Source organism: Fomitopsis serialis, assembly GCF_022376445.1.
Source record: "Fomitopsis serialis strain Sig1Antser10 chromosome Unknown B0H18scaffold_5, whole genome shotgun sequence".
In the NCBI taxonomy this organism is placed as follows: domain Eukaryota; kingdom Fungi; phylum Basidiomycota; class Agaricomycetes; order Polyporales; family Fomitopsidaceae; genus Fomitopsis; species Fomitopsis serialis.
In genome coordinates this window covers 381,311-396,793 of record NW_025954965.1, presented here as the reverse complement: position 1 = coordinate 396,793, position 15,483 = coordinate 381,311, and the positions used below count along the sequence as shown (strand labels likewise).

At 57.1% G+C, this 15,483-nt stretch overlaps 7 protein-coding genes across 7 annotated transcripts; 3 read left to right on the top strand and 4 right to left on the bottom strand.

Moving 5' to 3' along the window:
• Positions 1-455: 455 nt before the first annotated feature.
• On the bottom strand, positions 456-1,720 carry B0H18DRAFT_978142 (uncharacterized protein). Its single transcript, XM_048044301.1, has 5 exons — positions 1,514-1,720; positions 1,449-1,484; positions 1,359-1,391; positions 838-1,083; positions 456-753 (listed from the first exon to the last, which is right to left on the bottom strand). The coding sequence occupies exons 1-5, from the start codon at positions 1,585-1,587 to the stop codon at positions 666-668; spliced, it is 477 nt and encodes a 158-aa protein (XP_047898623.1). The 5' UTR covers positions 1,588-1,720; the 3' UTR covers positions 456-665.
• A 1,647-nt stretch (positions 1,721-3,367) lies between these two features.
• B0H18DRAFT_1082553 (FAD dependent oxidoreductase) lies at positions 3,368-4,762 on the top strand (the record flags this gene model as incomplete). The annotated part of the gene is made up of 6 exons (XM_048031548.1): positions 3,368-3,548; positions 3,605-3,768; positions 3,828-4,068; positions 4,107-4,452; positions 4,485-4,584; positions 4,613-4,762. 6 exons carry the CDS (start codon positions 3,368-3,370, stop codon positions 4,760-4,762), a joined length of 1,182 nt encoding a protein of 393 aa, XP_047898622.1.
• Positions 4,763-4,900: 138 nt separating this feature from the next.
• On the bottom strand, positions 4,901-6,496 carry B0H18DRAFT_1114625 (pectin lyase fold/virulence factor; the record flags this gene model as incomplete). The annotated part of the gene is made up of 5 exons (XM_048033142.1): positions 4,901-5,077; positions 5,130-5,167; positions 5,220-5,488; positions 5,547-6,056; positions 6,306-6,496. 5 exons carry the CDS (start codon positions 6,494-6,496, stop codon positions 4,901-4,903), a joined length of 1,185 nt encoding a protein of 394 aa, XP_047898621.1.
• A 261-nt stretch (positions 6,497-6,757) lies between these two features.
• On the bottom strand, positions 6,758-8,012 carry B0H18DRAFT_1181273 (uncharacterized protein; the record flags this gene model as incomplete). The annotated part of the gene is made up of 4 exons (XM_048035965.1): positions 6,758-7,581; positions 7,649-7,800; positions 7,837-7,936; positions 7,993-8,012. 4 exons carry the CDS (start codon positions 8,010-8,012, stop codon positions 7,245-7,247), a joined length of 609 nt encoding a protein of 202 aa, XP_047898620.1. The 3' UTR covers positions 6,758-7,244.
• A 1,541-nt stretch (positions 8,013-9,553) lies between these two features.
• B0H18DRAFT_951329 (FAD/NAD-P-binding domain-containing protein) lies at positions 9,554-11,212 on the top strand (the record flags this gene model as incomplete). The annotated part of the gene is made up of 7 exons (XM_048042019.1): positions 9,554-9,677; positions 9,742-9,857; positions 9,914-10,280; positions 10,334-10,662; positions 10,689-10,865; positions 10,921-11,079; positions 11,138-11,212. 7 exons carry the CDS (start codon positions 9,554-9,556, stop codon positions 11,210-11,212), a joined length of 1,347 nt encoding a protein of 448 aa, XP_047898619.1.
• Positions 11,213-11,751: 539 nt separating this feature from the next.
• On the bottom strand, positions 11,752-12,747 carry B0H18DRAFT_1114622 (uncharacterized protein; the record flags this gene model as incomplete). Its single annotated transcript, XM_048033141.1, has 4 exons — positions 11,752-11,917; positions 11,953-12,209; positions 12,267-12,398; positions 12,481-12,747. 4 exons carry the CDS (start codon positions 12,745-12,747, stop codon positions 11,752-11,754), a joined length of 822 nt encoding a protein of 273 aa, XP_047898618.1.
• A 258-nt stretch (positions 12,748-13,005) lies between these two features.
• B0H18DRAFT_978114 (Aldo/keto reductase) lies at positions 13,006-14,781 on the top strand. Its single transcript, XM_048044300.1, has 11 exons — positions 13,006-13,143; positions 13,203-13,280; positions 13,322-13,352; positions 13,410-13,455; positions 13,514-13,693; positions 13,742-13,778; positions 13,850-13,911; positions 13,983-14,075; positions 14,135-14,288; positions 14,350-14,427; positions 14,448-14,781. Exons 1-11 carry the CDS (start codon positions 13,117-13,119, stop codon positions 14,568-14,570), a joined length of 909 nt encoding a protein of 302 aa, XP_047898617.1. The 5' UTR covers positions 13,006-13,116; the 3' UTR covers positions 14,571-14,781.
• Positions 14,782-15,483: the final 702 nt, after the last annotated feature.

Sequence of the window (15,483 nt, the reverse complement as noted above, 5' to 3'; positions counted from 1 at the left end):
GAGACTCCGGCTTCTATCGCGAGGTCGTGCACATACCCGCGCAGCGTCCTCTCACCCACCTGTTCCCACCTCTGTTCCTATCGCGCAGACAGACGCGGTGCCGCTGTGATTGATACGTCGGAGGGCGGGCTGTGTACGTGGAAGACGTGGACGGACATGTACAGTAAGTCATCAATCTGTAGCCACCATGACAGCAATTCCGAGTGGTTTTGGTCCTTGTGGGAGACTCGAGTGGATGGGGTGTTATCACTGTCAGTCGTGAGTCTGCGATTCTGCGAGTTTGAAATGCTGCCTACACCGTGTGCAGTCATAGGCGTTTTCGATACACCGGCAGATGAGCCCAGTGTCTAATGCGCAGAGGACGACGACACAGCATCTGCGCAGAGAACAGCGGATCGCATGCTGGACACACGGATACGCTTCTATCCGACATCTCTCAATCGACATAAATAGTAAGCTACATCTCCCAATATCTTCCGGAGTGTCGTGTCTACGGCATGTGATCGTGCCAGTATCTACGGGCGCTGCAACTGCAGTATGGCGGGAATCCGTTACAGGACCAGGAGTGGGGAAAGCTATGGCTACATGCAAACGAACAACCATTGCAACGCGATCAGTTATAGACCATGATCCGTGCGCTAACATCCACGATGCAGGCCGATTGGTCACTTCCAACACCACCAGCCACCGCATGTCGGTACCGGTGTCTGTGGTTCGCCACCATAAACCGGCGGTGACCGTGCGCCGCGCCTCCTTCGTCCAGACATGCCAGGTCACTGGCTGCTTGTCTGCGAATGAACGCAGAATGTCTCGGGCGGACTCCTGGCGCCGTCGTACGGAAAGATGGATGCCCCGCCGTTGAAGACCTTTTCGAACGGGCGGAAGTTTCGCAGCTCGTTCACTCTCTCCATGCCTTCCTGTGTCCCGGCGTTCCGCACACGGGCCACGATCGCGGCGTTTTGTATGTTGCTCGATCCGCATGTCTCTATGAATCTTTTGCAGCTTTCGGTGGCGGCCCGGTCCACCTTCGAGTTGTCGCTGAGATCGAGCATGAATATTACGCCGACGATCGTTTTCTGCCCTCTGTCGTACCTATCGTGAGGTGAATTCTCTCATGATGCGTGGATGAGACTCACAGTTGGCGCAGGTCGCTCGCAACCTGGTTCCCGCTTCCTTCAAGTCCAGGGCCGGGTATCGACAACATTGAAACAGATGTTACCAGATACGTCTGGCCTGTTGAACTTCTCTCGTGCAAGGCTCGAGATCTTCACCGACAGGGAAGTTTCATTCGTCAATGCATTCACGAACTGTCATCGATGTCAGCTCGTCTGTCCACTATACGCGCAGATGTAACTCACGCTGTTTTCCCTGAGCCCGACGGACCCATTACACTGGAATGGCAGTATAAGCTCTTGACCTGTGTTGTCCGCCAAATCGTCTCGACTCACATGACCGTTCGATTGGGCTCCATCTTCAATGTTATGCTCGAAGACGAGTAGCGCATTTTGAAGACGAGTGGCGCATGCTCGAAGACGAGTGGCGCATGTTCGAAGACGAATGGTGCATGCTCGAAGACAAGTGGTGCATATCGAGTGAGAAGAGGGGGTCGTTAGCTGCTCCGGTGTTGCTGGAAACTTACGACGCCAGCGGGTGTACTTATAATTCCTTTGAACGAGGCCCTGACCACCTATCTCCCGCATCATAGCCACCGCCGCCAGACGTTCTGGGACCACTCCGAACGATATTGAAGCGCCAAGCCTCGACTCATCTAATCCGCGTAAGTTAGGGCCATCCCTTCTACGTCGCATGTGTCCCAACGAGTGCGGGTGGCACTGCATATCCACTGGCCCTGTCTTCCTCCGCGGTAGACCGCATCAATCGGAGACGATGGTGGCCGGGAGCGAACGCAAGAGTATTGACTGTGCGGATTCCACTCCGCCTCGAGTCCGCAGCGTCTGAAGATCCCACCAAGCCAGCAATCTGTCGGAATTGACATATTCTGGCAAGGAAGCTTCGGGCACGTTGTCGAGCGCTGCTGCTATATCTGGCATGTTCGCATGCGGCACACACGAGGACGAGCACAGTCATCTGCCTCCCGCGCCGCAAGTCCGAGGTCGACTGTGCGGCTACAGAGACGCCTCCCGCGGGGATCGTATACGAGATCGTCCATTTTGACTAGTGTGTGTCGTGATGCGGTGATTAGCTGTGCGCACCACCGCCCTCGGGCGGGCACGCCCTTTCGCAATGAGGATGCGGCCGCTGAGCGCATCTATACCGGATTGGGGCATTGCAGTGGTTGCGATGATTCGTTCCCATGTCTGTTGACGAAAGCGTCTCGTACACATGAATATATATTGATCTTCCATTAGTGTGTGGCCTATTGTGTCCAGTGGCAGTACCGGAACTTCCAAGCAGTGCACTGGCATGGTGCCTCTACTAGCGTGATTCAAAATACGAGACCTCAGGCCTCGAGAATAACGTACATTGATACAGTAGAACAAAAGCTTCCCATGATCATGCTTGTAAAATACAGTCCGCTTTCTCTGCCATTCGTTCACTCCCGGGCACCGGCACTGGCATGCTTGCCACCGTTGTCACAATGGCCGACCGGAGTGGCTCACCTCAATCAGTGTTTTCTCTATCAGCCCGCAGCGTAGGCGGCCGCATCGGTGGTGCCAAAAGTACTCTCGGTGCGTCGTGAGAGGCCATGAATCCCGAGTCTGCTGGAGGCGACCACCTTCTTCCGGGCTTGATCGGCGTCGGTGACGGTCTACCTCACGAGCACGCCCGCAACCCTGAAAACCTCCGCAGTTCCTTACCTCCCTCAAGCAACGTTCGGCTACATCGTGCTAGGAAGTGCCGCTCCTCCTTGGGTACGCCGCGGCAAGAGGCCGATCAGCAGTGAGTCACCGACTTGTTAATAAAGCCAGCCTGAGGGCGAAGCCGGTCGGCTTCGGAGTCATTATCTACATTCCGTCTGGCGGATATTTGATCCCACCACTCATGTAGCCAGTCACGAATACACGGTTCTACACCTTGTGTGGGCTCACTACCGACGCTACCGTAAGAGGTCCTCTCCTCGGATCGTAGTGCCAGTGTGGCGTACGGTAAGATCTGGATCTGGATCTCATCTAGGCGCTCATATCGCACCACTCATTAATTAGCGTCGATCATTGGCCATTGCTCAACGCGTCAACGACGACCGCGTCTGTCCTCCAGCGGCCACTCACTTGGGTAGCTATCCTCATCCTTGCGCACTCAAATGCTGACCTCATAGTACCTGTCTACTTCGGTGGCTCCAGTCAACGAGATGGGGTTGGTCAAAGTCGTTCGGAGGAGCCTGAGCTGAAGCCTCACTCGAGTCAGAATGCGCCAGCCCCCCTTTGGCGAAAGACTCCCCTATCATTGTCGTGGGGCAGGAACGTGGGGCGCATCTACAGCATTGTATCTGGGCCGCAGGGGATACACCAACGTCGTCGTATTGGACCCACACCCCTATCCATCGCCGATATCGGCGGGCAACGATGTGAACAAGATCGCCGAGACGAGTGAGTGATAGAACTCTCGAACCGTCAGACAACGAGCGTCTTAAATGACCACCCAGTCTCATGGCGACCATCCGGAGGCGAGGAAGACGATCGCGTCCCCGTTGAGACACACATCGCCGCTCGCACGAGCGAGGGGTGGCTGAACGATCACGTATTCAAGCCATACTACCACGACACCGGTTTTATCGCGGCAGCCAGCACCCCAGACGCCTTCGAATTCGTCAAGAGCACGAGATTACTGGCGACGAGTCCGAGTACATTCCTCTCGCCGGCACGGAGTTTCGTCAGACGATGCCCGAGGGCGTGCTCACGGGCGACTTCCCCAACTGGAAAGGCTTCTGGAAGAAGCGCGGAGCAGGCTGGGTGCACGCGCGCAACGCGTACGTCAGTGCCGCGGAAGAAGCACAGAGGCTAGGCGTGCGATTCCTGACTGGAACGCCGGAAGGAAAGGTCACTGGTCTACTTTACAGCGACAGCGGCGACGTCGTGGGTGTGACGACGGCAGACGGAAAGGAGCACCGTGCGACCGAACAATCATGACCGCCGGCCCGTATGCAGATCAACTCCTGGATTTCAAGGATCAGCTGCGACCCACGGCATGGACTCTCGCACACATCAAGATGGAGCCTTCTGAGCTCCCACTCTACAAGAATCTTCCTGTACTATTCAACGTGGAGCGCGGTTTCTTCATGGAACCGGACGAAGAACGGCACGAACTCAAGATCTGTGACGAGCACCCGGGCTACACGAACTTCAAGGGTCCCTGCCACGAGCCTGCGGCCGAGAGTAGTGGCAGTGTACCATTCGCGAAGCACCAGATCCCCGAGGCGTCAGAGGAGCGCGTGCGCAACTTCCTCCGGGAGACGATGCCCCAACTCGCGAACCGCCCTTCGCTTTTGCCAGGGTGTGCTGGTGCGCGGACACGCCTGACCGGAGGTTCCTGATCGACACGCACCCTGACCACCCGTCTCTCATCCTGGGTGTCGGCGCGTCGGGCCACGGGTTTGCGCACATCACGAGCATCGGAGGCTTCATCGTGGATGAGCTGGAGGGAAGCTGGAGAGGCGATTAAAGATGCGTTCAGATGGCGACCGGAGACCGCTGTTAATCGAGATTGGAAGGACCTGCAGGGCCGATGGGGCGTAGAACGGCGGGTCATGGACTTCGGGGAAGTGAAAGAGTGGACAGACGTGGGAGACAGAAGAGAATGCTAGAGCCCAACTTCTCACGGCTTCGCTAGGAGCCAACATGGAGATGTTGTGGTGGATCCCACAATGTATAGCGATATTCCCCGCTCATTTTTGCCGTCACGTCAACCATAAAATACGCCCATTTTCATGTCCACTTCCCTACTACAGTGTTGGGCTGTACGTGCCGTTCGCGCACACAAAGCCCAACTCAGGGTTAAGGTTCGCCTCCGCGTCAATGCAGATCACGGTCGGCTGCGCCATGGTCTGCGGATACACGTTGATGTTGCTCATTTGGAAATTCCGGCACGAGCTGTCCGTGTTGCACTCGACGATGATCGCCTCGGTGTGCGTCAATTTGGGAGCCCCGCTTGTACCAGCAGGGATCCGTCACGCAGCTGCCGTCGCCCGGCTGGAAAGTGTTGATAGTACCTGGGCGCAGTCGTCAAAATCATGAGCGCGTGCGTCATTCGAGGCAGCATACCTGTGAAGTTCGTCCACGTGAAGTTGTTCATGTTCACCGTCGAGTTGTTCGGGCGATCGGTGACAGTCCCGTTTTCGAGCTGAGTCTGCGCCCCGCCCTGGTTGATGTACGTCTGCGTCACGAAGATGGGGAAAGTGACGTTGTAGACGCGGATGTTGGACCAGGTAATGTTCTGCACGAGACCTTGCCCGCCTATCCAAGACTTGAAGCGAGAAGCATAGACACCATTGACGACGGTGATGTCGTCAAAGTGAATGTTCGATACGTTGCTTCGAAGGTAATAGATGTCAGGACTGTGTCCATACAGGTAGGGACGCGTCAACTCACGCAAAGGACGCCTGATTCTGACCGAGCGAACCGATGCTCATGCCGTGCGTCTGATAGCCGATGGTCCCGCCCTGGAACAGAACGTTGTGCGAGCCAGATTGCACAGCGATCGCATCATCTCCATTGTAGATCACGCTGTTCAAGATCTTCACGTCCGTCGCCGTAACGTCAAAGCCGTCGGTATTAAAGGGGAAGCTGCCCGAAGTCGAATATGCGTCGATGATCGTGTCCGTGACGGTGATATTGCTCCCCAGAAGCTGGACATTCCAACCGATGGGCTTGCTCGACTTGAAGTACTGGATCGTACCATTCGTAGTGTTGAAACTCATCAGGTGCGGACGATTTGCCAGACCTGAGCCGGGGTAGATGTTTGCATCCCACCAAGCCTGGCCATACGAGTAGATCCAACCGGTTGTGACGTTATCGCTACCGACAAAGTCGATTTGCGGGCCGGAAAACGTAAACCAATAGCCCGTACCCGCGGCGTAAGACGTGCCATTTACGATGGACCTTCATATTGTCACTGAGGTGTCACGAAGAAAGTGCGATTTCTGCTCACTGCACGTAGGTTATATTTTTGGCAGATGTAGGTTTCCTTGTACAACGATAGCGACGTTACTGAGGTTCGTCGCGGTTATAGGGCTGAACACATTGCTGTAGAGCGCCCAAGCGCTGGTCAATCCGCTGTGCAACACAATACCATCCGGTACTCACTAATTCACACCCTCGTTAAACAATATCACAGAGTCCTGCGCACACTTAGTGAAAGCGGCTTGGATAGCAGGCCCATCGTCCGCCGTCGCGTTCGACGACGCATAAGACGACGGAATGACGCAGACGGTTGGGCGAGACTCGGAGACCCAGCCGTCAACGCAGCGGGTTGAAGGATCCAAAGCTGCGAGAGCCACATAGGTAAACAGGAGAGTAGCGAGGCACGTCCGGAACACCATAGCTACAGGCCGTGATGCGAGGATCAAGCAGCGGCAGACTGGTTGACAGAGAGTCGCGACGCGTTCCCTCGAGCATTAGCCGGTTTATATCCTCGTCGGAAGAAAGGAGCGTCGCGTTACGTTGATGCACCCACATGCTTGTCATCTCCGTTTTTCGCTGCCACGGTGAGCGCAATTCCCGTCACCAGACTAGTCATATGGAAATGTCGCTGCCAGTGACTTCAAGTTGTCCTCGTCGGTTGGGCCGTCATGATCGTTCGCAATTGTGGCAGTAAACGGTTTCACACCACGAACGAGGGAGGCACTAGGAGAGGGCAGGCGTCGTAGTTGAGTAGGGACGAGCATTGCATAAGTATGTTGGTGGGCGTGATGGTGCCATGCAATCCGACTCGGTCGAGGAAGGGAGCAAGAGAGCGGGCCGGCACCGGCCCGCTCACACCGTACGTAAGAATGTCTGTGTACCCGGACCCAACCCGGACCGGGTAACTCTAATACTACTGCCACCACCCAGCGCAACGCTGTCTACGAGTCTGCCTTCGTCTATACCACACCTCTCCCTGCTTCTCTCCGTCTCTCCTTGCTGAGCCGCTCTGAATCTACCGCCGATTTCTTCGCAGAAGTGAGAAACATCCACCACACCCCGTCTCCTTCCGGATCTTCTCGCTGTACACCGAGTTCACGTATGTCCTCTCGGTGCTCACGCTTTGTCTGTCTTGCTCGTCACGGTCGATAGCGGGCTTTTGACATTTCAAGACGACGGTTCCTTGCCCATCAACTGCCGTAATATGCGCAGGGCCGATTCCGCTGTGTTGTTGTGTTGGACGAGCGAGGCACCCTGATCGAGCGCAGGTTTGTAGCAAGGATTTCCCCAGCGGAGCTCTCTTTCTCTGCCCCCTCCCTCTGCTATTCGGCCGGGATCATCCGCGGTCCACCACATATTGGTCGCAATGACGACGTTCCGCATCGCAGCCTTCCCGCATTTCTCGAATAGCCATTCGAAGCTCTCCACAACAGACTTGCCAACGCGGTTTTGGCTGATGTCGTGCATATAAACGATTCCGACGATCTCGTGTTGCCCCTTGTACCTGGAGAAGCCGTCAGCGCTGTTTTTTCTTGCGCAGGTAAGTCTACTAGCGAACGTAAGCTACTCACAGTTCACGAAACAGTCGGATTAGATCTCCCTTGACCTTGCCACCCTCGTCCGAGTCTAAACCTGGAGTGTCGATGATTCGTACGGTTTGACCATCTATGACGACGTCTACAGACTGCACTTGCGCTGTGCTTCCTTCGAGGTCTATACCCTCCTAAATACCGGTCTGCCAGCGGCTAGGTTGACATACTGCAACGTATAAATCGGATGATCCGTTAGTGACTAGGATTGCATATCCGAATGGTCTATGCATTACTCTCGTCTTTCCCGTCCCAGAAGGGCCTATGACACTAGGTAAGGCAATTCAGACATCGTCGTTGCCCAGCGAAATCCATTCGCCACTCACAGTATGACTTTCCTGTGCATCGATAGGTTTGTTGTCAATTTGAACTGCAGTGTGATGTTGCACGATCTAGGTGGACATGGGCCAATCCCAATTCGAGGCAGTTCTTATACACAGCTAGTCAGCGCCTTTTGGTGACTGACCTTTGCGCAAGCCCATGTCACAACGGCTTCGCAAGATGCACGGTTCGTTCAGGCGGACACACGGCTCCTTCTGTAGTCGCTGCTAGGTGCGACTCACTCCAATCCGAATGTTGCAGTGGCCGAGAGCATCATCTCGCCGCAACCCCCATTATTCGATCAACAGAGGTGCACGAGGCGGTGGTCTCTCTGCGCATCTTTGTCATGACGCTCACTTCCGGAACCTAGGCCTCTACTTGGAGAATCAGAATACTGGATTCTAGAAGCCCCACGTCTGGTATGCTCGCACCCCTGCTGCGTGTTAGGCATGAGGCTTAAAGTCTGTCAACTTGCCCTTTGCAGCGCATCCTCCGCGGGCGTTGTACTTTGATTGTTCTAGCTGGTACCGCGGCATGCACCTGTTCCGGTTGGCTGCTCTGGGTCTCCGACGTCTTCCAAGTCATCTGTACGCATCACCACCATCGGTCGCTCCGTCGCTAATACGAGCGTGGAAGCTTCGAGACTAATGGTTGAGCTGTGGTACTCAGGTGTGCATGCGCCATTGAATGCCATCCTAGTCGGCTAGCTTGCCTCCTCATGACTCTGGCCTTCCATATGTCGCTGCAGGGTCTTGTCTACAGTATCTTATCTCAGTAATTTCCGGGCGGCGGGGTGTCCATTGAGCTGGGTTAGTGGCACGTACTATCAGGTGAGTTTGCGCCCTTGGGGTGGCTTCTCTCAATGATGTTTCAAGTTCCACCCATGACGGATAGGCCACCTATTTGTAGTTGCAGATGTGACTCTATTGATAACCGTTGAATATGTGGTTGTCGGCCCCGCGGCCTGCTGGAGCTCGAGTCAATAACGACATATTCAGCTAAGTAGCATGATACGGACTGACTGAGCAATAACGCCGCCGCGGTATGCGTATCGTGACTCTTTAAACTTCGCCTGTTTGTCTCCGCCGATTCCATGCAGACACTTGACCGTCCCAGACGAGTGGTAAATTACTACAGGGTGAGGACTTCGTCAAGGTAGCCTTCGACTCGATCCGCGCCACCTCGAACAGCGTCTTCCTATTTACCGTACGGCCTCGGCCTCAGCGCTCAGCGCTCAGCGCTCAGCCTGTGACCCGCCCGTTACAGAGTGTTACTTATCCGACGATCGCGTCCAGCATTCGAAATGTGCTCCTACTACCTCCACAGCTGTGCCCACTATCCGAAATGGCATCGAGCAGCCGGCTCGCCCAGTCGTTCCGGAGTGTTCGTTCAGAACAGGGGCGCGTCCGCCTCCGGTCGTTCTGATTCGTCACCGGTCCGTGACATGTAAATTGCGACATCCGTACGGGCGGGGATGAACGCATACCCACACTCATTTCAGCCCGCCCTCGCGCCTGTCACCCGTCTTCTTTCTGACCAGCCTGTCCTCTGCTTGACTTGTGTATCATGTCGTCTGCGTTGCTTGCTGCACGGAAAAGAGCGCTGCTCGGCTCGCGCTCCGTCGTCTCGTCAGTCCGATGGGCGAGCTCGGATAGCAAGGACAAATACAAAATTGTCGTAGTGGGCGCTGGTATGTCCTCGTATTGGTGCTCGTGCGACCGAGACAAGTCTCATTCGGATTGCTTTTTGCGCAGGCTCGGGGGGCCTCACGGTAGCGAACCAGATCTTCAACCGGTTTAAGGCGGCGGGGACACCTTTGAACGAGGGGGACATTGCGATCCTAGATGCGAATGAGTACCACTACTACCAGGTGCGTCGCAAATCGTTTTGCACGGTAGCTCAGCGCTGAGGGACATCACATTTAAGCCCGGCTGGACATTGGTCGGCGCCGGCCTCAAGCAGAAAACTGAGACCCGCCAACCGCTGAAGTCCCTCGTTCCTTCGCACCTTGCCCACATCCCCGAGAATGTCCAGTCCTTCACTCCGAAGACTTCCTCCATCACCACAGCTTCGGGCCGCACCATCTCCTACGAGTCCCTCGTGGTCGCCACGGGCCTGAAGACTAACTGGGACAACATCGCTGGGCTCCCCAAGGCCCTGGCGGACTCCTCCTCGGGTGTGTCCTCGATCTACTCGTACGACACCTGCGACAAGGTCTGGCACGACGTGGACGCACTGCGCTCCGGGAAGGCGATCTTCACGCAGCCAGCAGGCGTCATCAAGTGCGCCGGAGGTGCGTCCCCGCTGACCTTCACTTCATCCGCACATCACCTCACCCGGGGACAGCGCCCCAGAAAATCATGTGGATGGCGTGGGACCGCTACCAGAAGAGCGGGCGGGGCGACCAGATCTCCGTCGACTTCTACACGGGCATGCCGTCGATGTTCAGCGTGAAGAAGTACTCAGACGCGCTGAACGAGCTGCGCATCCAGCGCGGCGTCGGCGGGCTCTTTGGCCACAACCTCGTCGCGGTCGACGCGGACAACCGCAAGGCGACGTTCAAGAAGGGCGACGGCTCGACCGTGGACGTGGACTACACCCTGCTGCACGTCTCGCCGCCGATGGGCCCGCTCGATGCGATCAAGAACTCGCCGCTCGCGGACGAGGCGGGCTGGGTCAGCGTCGACAAGGGCACGCTCAGGCATACGAACCCGAGTACGGGAACGTGTGGGCGATTGGCGACTGCTCGAGCCTGCCGACGAGCAAGACGGCTGCGGCCATTACGGCTCAGGCGCCCATCCTGACTGAGAACCTGTTCTCGGTCGTTTCGACGGGCAAGGACCTCGGCGTTGCATATGACGGCTACACAAGCTGCCCAGTGAGCTCATGCGACTTCCTCGGGGTGTTCCCGGTGGCTGATCACACTCTTCCAGCTGTTGACAGGCTATGGCCAGCTCATGCTCGCCGAGTTCAAGTACGGCTTGGAGCCCAAGGAGAGCTTTGCGGAATATCTCGGGGACCAGAAGACGCCGTCAAGAATCTACTACCATCTCAAGAAGGATCTCTTCCCGTGGGCCTACTGGAACCACATGGTATGTGCCGTTGTGGTATTGCTGTATAAGGGACGAAATGCTCATGCCCCGCCTGTAGATCCAGGGCCGGTGGTTTGGCTCGCATGGCTTCTTCCGGCCCAAGTTCCCGGCCACCACGAACACCCCCCAGTGAGCGGCGTAGCTGCAGGCTGTAGGCGGCTGATGTTCGACCCCCCTTAAATCTGGGAGTTGAGCAAGACGGCGGTGCTCAATGTAAAACTATCATATATATTGATAATTACTGTGTATGAGATTTGTATGAGATGAGGGCGCGGATCCTCTGTATGAATGCAAATTGGATCTCCGTGCGCATCGGACGGGTTTCTGCAGTCATTTGCCTCCGATTATATCTGAAGGTCTTCTGCTGTGTGCACACAAGAAAGTCGATTAGATGTAGATGGGCAGGCCTCGGTATGATAGCATCAAGAAGATGGGTACACAGGTACTGAACATTTCGTATGGTACCTGTGATGAGTATGGATACAGTGTGAAAATGTTCGTATAGAAGATACAAATTTGACCCTTCCTGTCAATGACCGATTCTATAGCGTTCTGAAGGCCACCCAAGTAGTTGATCATCGCTGTGGCGAACCTATGGCAAAGACAGACTTGACCGTCTCAGAGAAGGTTTGCTTCGGCCGCAGTGAGTTGTAATGCTGAGGCGCGAGTCTTTTAGTACGGCAGACCCAACGCGGGCAGACGGCTCACCTCTCCCAGCCCATACATCCGCCTATGGTAGCTGATCCACGCCACCTTCCCCCCGCCACCAGGCGAGTCGACTGGGGTATGGGGCACGACAGAGGGCACGCCCACAACGTTGATCGTGATCTTGTACGCGCTGCACAGGCCATGATCTCCGGCTCGCCGCCCCACGCACCCGTGTCGCGCATCGTCGCGCAGTATCGCTCGAACGCGGCGGGGCTCATGATGCCGGTGTCGCTCGTCGAGCCGACGCCGTCCTCGCCGCCCTCGCAGGGGAGGAAGGGCATGAAGGTGTCGGGGTGCGCGAGCATGTAGGCCGCGGCGGCGGCGCGGGTGTGGGCGTAGGTGGCCTGCTTTGGTGTGAGGATGTGGAGGAGGGCGAGTTGGTCGGCGATGGCGGAGAAGAGACAGTGTCCGTCTGGGTTAATCTGGTGGGAGACGGGTGAGCTACACATTCGAATCGGGAAGGTGTAGGGAGTGCGCACCTCGTACATCTCAAGCCCGTTCTCGTCGCATATCCGCATGACGTTCGCTCCTCCTCCGCGGCCTCCCTCTGCAGCCGTTCGTCCTGCTCCGGGTTGCTCGGAACGTGCTGCTCTGCTACTGCGGCCGCCTTCCTGGCCTGCACAGGACACCACCGCATCAGACCACCACGTCAGAAACCTAACCACACGCATCCGGACGTCAACGGTGACGCACCATGCGGGCACGATGCCTGGCCTTGCTATCCTGCTTTTGGGATGGCGGCGACGCAGCCGGCGGGGGCGCCTCGGCAGCGTTGTTGATGTTGATCTCGTTCAGTACGGCGGCCGACTCGGCCTGGACGTTTGTGTCTCTGGAGTCGAGCTGGGACATGAGGTCGTCCATGAGCGCATCGTCGTCCATGGAGTGCTCGGATTCTGGTGACTTTGCTGTGAACGGTGGTGAGAGCGCTTTCTTGAGCTTGCTGCGCTTCGAGCCGGCCATGGCTGGGGCGTGGGGGAGCGGGGGCGGGCGGAGTGTGGAGCGAGAGAGCCGGAGGTAGGCGAGGAAGCGCGCAAGGAGTCCGAAGAGTCGGCGGCGACAGACCGGGGTACCACCCAAGTACCACCCCGATCGCCCGAAAAGGCCACAGCCCTGCCATATCGGGCAGGCACTGTCGTTCGCCCGTCCGCCAGTGTCTCGCACACGTGACCGACGCGTTTGGGGACGCGCGGGCCGACGGGCACCCGCAGATGATCCATGCTCTCGTCTCTCAGTCCCAGGCTCTCAGCGCGCATCCTCCTCAGCTGCAGGCCTTCTCTACGACCCTCCATTGCTCTATCGCACCTCGCCGCCGCTAAACACTCTGCCAAGATGTCGACCCGCGTACCGCTGATCTTTGTGAGCGGCTGACTGGCGGTGAGCTTGCTCGAGAAATGTGCTTATCGGTGGTGTGCTAGGGCACTATGACCATGGGGGAAGCTGGCAAGAACGGCGTCCGCACATCCGATCCAGGCGAGTGTCAGGAGATCGTCGACGTCTTTTTCAAGCACGGCCATTGCGAACTAGACACCGCGAGATGTACGCCGAAGGGACGACGGAGTCTGTGCGTGCGTTTCGCCTGCAAGGTCCAGAATACGTCTTGCTCATCTTGCATGCTTCGCCAGCTGCTACCCAATTGAAGCTCCCGAGCGACGTCACGGTCGACACCAAGTACGTTTGATCCACATCCGCTGTGCTCTGCCAGGACCAGCGCTGACGGCTCTCACAGAGTTTTCCCAGTCAACCCCGGCGATCACTCGCCTGAGAAGCTCCGCGCGATATTCCAAACATCCCTCAAGCTCCTTACGCCTCTCAAGGCCCGCGTGCTCTACCTACACGCCCCCGACCGCAGTGTCCCCTTCGAGGAGACACTGCACGAAGTGAATGAGCTCTACAAGCAGGGCCTATTGTGTGTACTCCCATGGTCAACTAGACAGACCGACTGAGTACTCCGCAGCCAGATCTTTGGTCTCAGTAACTACGCAAGCTGGGAGGTATGCATACTCTGCGGCACATTTAGCTACCCAATAAAGCTGATTTCTTGACTGCGATTGCCCTTCGTCAGGTCGCTGAGATCGTCAGTATCTGCAAGGCCAAGGGCTATGTCCAGCCTAAGATATATCAGGCGTACGTCTCTATTCTATTGCGGTAGACGTGCTGGGCTCAATGAATTCACGATCACCTCTGCCATTACACAGGATGTACAACGCCGTCACGCGCGAGATGGAAGCCGAGCTCGTTCCCTGCTGCCGCAAGTTCGGCCTGCGCATCGTCATCTACAACCCCCTCGCGTGCGTCTCCGTCCTTGCCTTCAGATAGCGCACCGTCTCGCTGACGCACGCGCGCACAGCGGTGGCCTCTTCGCAGGCAAGGTAGCCGCGCCCGACGCGGACGCCCCGAAAGGCGGGCGGTTCGATCCGAGCAGCAAGATGGGCGCGATGTACCGCGCGCGGTACCTCAAAGGCGGGTACTTCGAGGCCCTGAACTACCTCAAGCCCATCGCGGTACGTGCTCTGCCTCTCCCGCGCGTACGAAACCGGATCCTGAGACGCGCACCGCTTGCAGGAGAAGCACAACCTCCGCCTGACGGAGATCGCGCTCCGGTGGTGCCAGCACCACTCCGCGCTGACGCCCGCGGACGGCGTCATCCTCGGCGCGAGCAGTGCGCGCAGCTCGAGCAGAACTGTGCGGACTCGGAGAAGGGCCCGCTCCCCGAGGAGGTCCTCAAGGCGCTTGACCAGGCGAAGCTCATCGTCGGATCGGAGGCGCCGACGTACTGGCGGTAAGGGTCGCGGGAGTGCTGTCGGAGGCCTGGAAAGAAGAAAGGAAGGAATAGTGAGTGCCAAGTGGAGTGTATGAGTACGGACATGTGCGTTAGGTCTCGATGACGAGGTACATGTCGTAGGTTATCTTATGCCCATGGTCGAGTGTACCTTAGGCTCCATGACTGCAATAGTCAGAAGGAAGCTACTCAGTCCGGAAGAGACGATTGACTGCACGGCAGAAGACGGATCAGGATGAGGTCACCTTGAAATTTACATTACCCTTATACCATATCGGATGCGTGCGCAAATCAGTGAGCGAACGCGTCGGGATCCTCTTCGGGCCCATCGGCTGCCCGCTTGAACTGTGCTGAGTTATCGGCGCGTGGTGAGGGTAGCGTGCTAGCAAGAGGGTCGAAATGACCTAAGCACCAGATCGAAGTTGGTCGTTCGGAGCGCAACATCGCTCTGTTCGCGGCAAGTGGCGCGCTGTCATCATGAAGGAAGCGCAGTTCTGGAAGGACTTTGACCACAGGCCCTCGAACAGACAGCCGCTGGACAGCTCACAGAGCGTCCTGGGAGTGCCGATCGCCATGCGACGAGGGGGGACAAGTACAGTCAAAGTACCGTGATGGCGACAGAGGAAGACACGGAGGCAATTCTCGATCGTAAACGCGTATCATGTGATCGCGGTGGTGAGGTAGACTCATTCACTCAAGATCTCCAAGATCATCATGTCTGTGCTCACGCGACACCCATGGCGCTGCCCCAGCACCCGACCGTCCACTCAGGCAGTAAACATACGAGATGTGCCTCTCTCGACCTCCGAGGGCCCACACGCAGGCCCAGATCTCCCTCAACAAGTGCGCCGGGCAAAGCCTGTGCCGCCACACTGCTCCGGTTTGCCTCCGTGCTGCCTTTCCGGGCGACCGAACGC

What these genes read in the sequence shown, in the direction of transcription:
- B0H18DRAFT_978114 (XM_048044300.1), top strand. Translation starts at nt 13,117, where the DNA reads ATGTCGACCCGCGTACCGCTGATCTTT. An exon ending in GTAACTACGCAAGCTGGGAG is followed by an intron (nt 13,779 to 13,849) that starts GTATGCATACTC and finishes GCCCTTCGTCAG; the next exon opens with GTCGCTGAGATCGTCAGTAT. An exon ending in CAGCCTAAGATATATCAGGC is followed by an intron (nt 13,912 to 13,982) that starts GTACGTCTCTAT and finishes GCCATTACACAG; the next exon opens with GATGTACAACGCCGTCACGC.
- B0H18DRAFT_978142 (XM_048044301.1), bottom strand. Translation starts at nt 1,587, where the DNA reads ATGCACCACTTGTCTTCGAGCATGCACCATTCGTCTTCGAACATGCGC. An exon ending in GAGCCCAATCGAACGGTCAT is followed by an intron (nt 1,392 to 1,448) that starts GTGAGTCGAGAC and finishes CTGCCATTCCAG; the next exon opens with TGTAATGGGTCCGTCGGGCT. An exon ending in TCGGGCTCAGGGAAAACAGC is followed by an intron (nt 1,084 to 1,358) that starts GTGAGTTACATC and finishes TAGGTACGACAG; the next exon opens with AGGGCAGAAAACGATCGTCG.